Source organism: Trypanosoma conorhini (genome assembly GCF_003719485.1).
Source record: "Trypanosoma conorhini strain 025E chromosome Unknown Tco_14.4_contig_00686, whole genome shotgun sequence".
In the NCBI taxonomy this organism is placed as follows: Eukaryota; Euglenozoa; class Kinetoplastea; order Trypanosomatida; family Trypanosomatidae; genus Trypanosoma; species Trypanosoma conorhini.
In genome coordinates this window covers 1-5,270 of record NW_021704770.1, presented here as the reverse complement: position 1 = coordinate 5,270, position 5,270 = coordinate 1, and the positions used below count along the sequence as shown (strand labels likewise).

At 51.3% G+C, this 5,270-nt stretch overlaps 3 protein-coding genes across 3 annotated transcripts, besides 2 other annotated features; 1 reads left to right on the top strand and 2 right to left on the bottom strand.

Moving 5' to 3' along the window:
* Positions 1–342, top strand: Tco025E_08034 (uncharacterized protein; the record flags this gene model as incomplete). Its single annotated transcript, XM_029374891.1, has 1 exon — positions 1–342. A coding segment is annotated over one exon (342 nt), but the record flags the coding sequence as incomplete, so codon positions are not given.
* A 318-nt stretch (positions 343–660) lies between these two features.
* On the bottom strand, positions 661–1,467 carry Tco025E_08033 (type 11 methyltransferase; the record flags this gene model as incomplete). Its single annotated transcript, XM_029374890.1, has 1 exon — positions 661–1,467. The coding sequence occupies one exon, from the start codon at positions 1,465–1,467 to the stop codon at positions 661–663; it is 807 nt and encodes a 268-aa protein (XP_029225018.1).
* Positions 1,468–1,841: 374 nt separating this feature from the next.
* Positions 1,842–3,518, bottom strand: Tco025E_08032 (putative leucine-rich repeat protein 1 (LRRP1); the record flags this gene model as incomplete). The annotated part of the gene is made up of 1 exon (XM_029374889.1): positions 1,842–3,518. The coding sequence occupies one exon, from the start codon at positions 3,516–3,518 to the stop codon at positions 1,842–1,844; it is 1,677 nt and encodes a 558-aa protein (XP_029225017.1).
* Positions 3,519–4,261: 743 nt separating this feature from the next.
* Positions 4,262–4,312: a microsatellite.
* Positions 4,313–4,351: 39 nt separating this feature from the next.
* Positions 4,352–4,392: a sequence feature (A-rich).
* Positions 4,393–5,270: the final 878 nt, after the last annotated feature.

The following is a 5,270-nucleotide window of genomic DNA, read 5'->3' as shown; positions in this document are numbered from 1 at the left end:
TCGGCGAAGGTCCGGGCCAACGACCACGCGCCGGCGGGCGACCGCGCCCCCCCCCAATCGCGGCCCCGCCACCGAGGTCGGTTTCTTCGTCGGCGGGTGCGCCCCTGCCCGCCCGGTGAAAGAGCGCCCGGGGGAGCGAGGAGCCGGCGGAACGCCCGCGTGTGGCGCCAGGGCCCCGGGAAGAAGCCGTTTGCGGGGCGGGCGCCGGAACTTGCCGTTTCCGCGACGACGGCGGCCACGCGGGGCCGCCAGATGCCGGATTCCGGTTTCCAGCACGCGGTTTTCGTGGCTGCGGCAGGCGCGCGGCCCCACCCGCCGCCGCGTGTCTCGCCGGCCCTGTGAGCGCCGCGGGGGATGGCAATGATGCCCCACCGCGCGGGGCGACAGGCTATACGAGGGCCCCCTCTGCCGCGCCCTCGTCGTCGGGGGCCGGGGCTCCTTTTCGCAATCCGTTCGGCGGGGACGGGTGTGCTCTACGACGGCGCCTGGGAGAAAAAAAAAAGAAGGAAAACAGTGGAGGGCACGGCGGCGCCCGCGTCTCGGCGTCCCTCCGCGGCGTTTGAGGGGGGTCGGGGGAATGGGACGGTTTATCGCGCCCGGCTGGTGCCGCTTGGTTGCTCTGCGGCCCTTCCCGCGGGAGCGCCGGGAAAAAACGAGCAGCTACACCGCGCGCCGAGCGAGAACATGCACAAAGGGCCGCTTGTCAGGCAGCTCCGTCTCCCGTTCGAGGAGGACGGAGTACCCAGCACCCAAAAGCGCCTGGCGCAGCTCTCCTCGAAGAAAAAAACCGTTGATCGTTGACGGGTGCCCCGCGTCGGTTGCCTGACAGCCGTCCAAGAAGTGGCTGTATACGAGGAAACCGCCGCGGCGGGGAAGCCGAAGCAGCATCATCAAGGACGGCCGGTGCAAAAAGCGGCACACGTGTAAGAGATCTGGGCCTTCAGATCTGATAGGAAACTTTTTCTTTAAATCACAGTGTAAATATAGCACGCGCCCGCCCACGCCGTGTTTTTTACTCAGAGCGACGCCCTGCTCAATCAGCCGGGCTCTGTTCTCAATGCCGGCGACGCTCCACCCCCGGGTCGCCAGGTAAACCATGTCCCTCCCCGTTCCGGAGCCCACGTCCAGCGCGAAGGAGGGACCGCCGTTGGCCGCCTCGATCCCCGGCAGCGCCTCGGAAAGAAATGGGTTTGGCGACCAGCACATTCCCTGCGGCACCTCCCGCACAAGCGTTTCGGTGACGCGTAGCCGCCGCACCTCCAAGGACGCGAAGCGAAACCGATTCAAGTACTCCCCGACTCGATCCAAATCAATGGCATCGTCGCAGATCGCTGTGAGTTCCACGTCGCGCGGCGGCAATCCACACGAGTCGACCCGAATATCCTCCCAGGGGAAACTAAACGCCCCCTCAACGTGGCCCGCCGCGTACGACTCCTTGGCTCTTAAATCCACCACCACTCTTTTCATCCCAGCCAGTGTGACTCAGCATGCATGGAAAAAAAAAAGACAAACAACAACACGCGCGAGCCGATGCAACCGGTAATACGCCGTGGCGCTTTCGGTGCCCCCACGTGGGTACACGCATCTAACGCGCCAACCTCTTAAAACGGAAAGCAAACCGAGTAAAAATAATAATAATACAGCACAAAATAAAAATGGGGCAGAAAAAGAAAAAACACACACATTAAAGCCAAAACATTTCTTTTGAAAATGAAAAACAAAACAAAAAGAGAAAAACTGTAGGGATAAGAAGTTTCAGAGCAACTTACGAGGCAGCAATTCGCGCGTCAGACGCTGTACTCGAGTACCTAAAACCCCAAAGCATTCGGTCTTCATGGAGTTCAGATGAAACTTGTTACCCCTGAACAACCGCAAACATTCATCTCCTCAATCGTATGAACATAGGTCAAAGAAGCTACTGTGGTGAGTTTCGCGCAGTCTTCGAGAAGGATTCGCTTCAAGGTAAGGCTAGCAGACAAACCATCTAACCCTTCGTCTGTCACAGAGGTTTTACTTACATCAAGCAGTTGCAACACAGGTAGCGCGCCCAGAGCGCCCACATCACTCACCCTAACACACCCGCGGAGGTAAATTTCTTCTAGTGCCAAAACGGTGGAGAGGGATTGCACGGATGTCAAATTCAAGCAATTTTCGAGGAATAATTTTGACAGACTGGGAGATTCCCCCAAACCTCGTAGGCTAACTCCTGTTACAGCAGTCATGCTTAGATCAAGTGCGCACAAGTCAGGAAGTAAACCAAGGCCAGAAACAATTGTCAATCTATTACATCCGCGTAGTCGTAGCTCTTTTAATGACATCACAGAAGAAAGTTCAGAAACACAGGTTAAGCAAACACAGTCTTCGAGAATAATCTTCTCCAGACTCCGACTTGCAGAAAGGCCTTCCAGGCCTTCATCCGTCAATGAAGTCTTACTTGCATCAAGCACACAAAGAGCTGGAAGCAAACCCAAAACGCCAATCTCTGATATAAGAGTACATCCAGAAAGGTAAATTTCCTTTAGGCTTATAATGTAGGAGAGAGCAGAAACGCAGGCTAAGCAAACACAGTCTTCGAGAATAATCTTCTCCAGACTCCGACTTGCAGAAAGGCCTTCCAGGCCTTCATCCGTCAATGAAGTCTTACTTGCATCAAGCACACAAAGGGCGGGAAGCGTGCCCAAGGTATCAACGCTTGTCAACCGCACGCATCTGCTGAGGTAAATTTCCCTGAGTGACCGTATAGAAGAGAATGTACTTACATTTGAAAGTTGCTTGCAGTTCTCCAGGAAAATCTTCTCCAGACTACGGCTCGCACCAAGCCCAAGCAGCCCTGAATTGTTTATTGATATCTTACTTACATCAAGTGTATGCAATGCTGAAAGCAATCCCAAACTACCAATATGCTTGACTTTATGACACCCACGTATGGAAATTTCCTCAATAGACGTGATAGACGAGAGAAAGTCTATCGCAGTCAGATTTTTACAGTCTTCAAGAAAAATTTTCAGCAAACTTTTGCTTCCAGAAAGACTCTTCAGATCATTATCTGTCACAGACGTCTTACTTAAATCCAGTAGCCATAGTAGAGGTAATTGCCCAATATCACCAATTGAAACCAACTTCGAACACCCACGAAGATGCATTTCCTCGAGCGTGAGAGTGGAAGAAAATGCACCTACATCTGTTAGGTTCTTGCAATCTTGCAGAAAAATTTTCTGCAAACTGCGATTATTAGCAATCTCCTTCAGATCCTCGTCACTTATAGCAGTTGTGCTTGCTTTCAATAGGCGCAATATTGGCAAGAACTGAGAGGACATCACACTTTCATTGCCGCGGCTGCAAATTTCGCTTTCACCAAGGGTTGGAACACGTGCTAATTCACGTCTATCACGACGATAGAAGTCTGATTTGGTGAATAGAACATTATTCATATGCTTCGGGCCCGGCAAGTCAATATCTCTCTTTGGACTGCCTGTTGAAAAGGGGTGTTTCCTATGCGCTGTAATCTTTGGCAACATCAGCGATTGATGACGATGCAGCTGCGTAATACTCGTTCTTCCTTGCGGTTGCCTCCCAACTAGCACTTTTTCCTCTCAGTATATAAACATATACCTTTTCTGTTTTCTTTAATGGTAAAATAAATAACGCTGGCAAAAGTGTAGCCAAGTAGGAACTGCCTTTCTTTATCTTTTTCTTTTGTTCTTGTGCTTATATCTGAGGTAGAAATAGGGGAAAAAAATCATTAGGGAATAAAAACAATAGCACAACAGTTTCAAGATGAAGAAAAAAAATGTAGCAAGGAGTAAGTAAGCACGGCACTGGCTAAACAGGCGGTTCTCAAAGTTAGAGTCGGCTTCGCTTCCGTAGTGTTGAAGCAAAAAAAATCACAATAGTGTAGCGCTACTTCATAGACGGACGCGCGCAACGAGAAAGAAGAAAACTATAAACACACACACGTGAAATATCAGCCCTTTCTTTTTTCTCGTCCCCGGCATTTGCCTTGGAAGTTCGGGGAAATTCTCCCCGCCAGTTGGCCCAAGGACGCCGCGGGGGAAAAAAAAAAGAGAGAGAGAACCCCCAGACCACGTTGCTCACGCCCGTCGCCCCCGCCCGGTCCCGCCGCGCCCGACCGGCGCCCGGCCCTTCGCCCTCCTTTTTCCCCGACGCCCGCGCGGCAACGGGGCGTGTTCTGCGGTTCTTTTGTTTGCCGTCCCTCCGACCCGGGCCGCGGCGGGCCCCGCGTGCCACGCGGCTTTTCATCCGGGCGCCGGCCGGGCGCGGGCGCGGGCGCGGGCGCGGGCGCGGCGCGGGCCCGTTTCTGGTCTTCCGCGTTGGTGTGGGGGCGCCGCGTTTTATTTATTTATTTTTTTTCTTCCTTTTCTCTCTTTTTTTTTAGTGCCGAATAGCGCGGGGTCGCTGTTCGCGGGGCAAGGCGACGGCCGGCTGTTGTGAGGTGTTGCCTTTCTTCTTCTTTCTTTTTTCCCCTAGTGCCATCCCATTTCGAGTGTCTCCATAACAGGGAAAAGCACGCGCAAAATTACAGCAAGAAAAAAGAAGGAAATACAAATAGCATTTATTATAGCGTAGTATGGCCGTGTTTTCTTGTGTAAGATGCGGATATATGTATGAGTTTCTTGTTTCTAATAGTTACTCTCGGAAGCTGACGCTGCGTCATGATCACTGCCCTCGCTGCGACCAACTCTCTTTGTTCCGCTTTATGAGTGTCAGTGGAATGGTGGGAAGGATGCCCTTTAAACCCATTGGCGTTCCGGCACCTTCTTATGCGACGCTGTGGTGGCGGAAAAAACGCGATGGCAAAAGCGCAGCAGCTCCACTTGATGCTGTTTGTAAGGCTGATCGTTGGTAAGAAGATGTATTTGAACGGTTGACATTTGGTACGTGAACTTGTTGATTTTTCGCATCTTTTATTCACTGCTTTATCGTGATATATCTCTCTGACGTGAAATCTTATTTTATCAATTCAAAATTGATTTTTTCCCCCTTTTCCTTTTCTTTCTTCTCTGCGTATAGAATATACATCTTCTAGAGCTATGTTTAGGGGATTCCATCTGACGATCACATTCTTTGGCCTCTTGTTGATTTCATGTGGTGTGTCCGATGCAAAAAGAAAATATAAAAGGGGTGATCTTGTGCCAGTGTATGCTGACGCGATTTTTTCTTTAACGAACAAATTAGAAAAATATGACTTTTATGATCTGCCCTTTTGCAAACCAAAAAATTTAAAATTAGAGCGACGAAGAGCGTGGGAT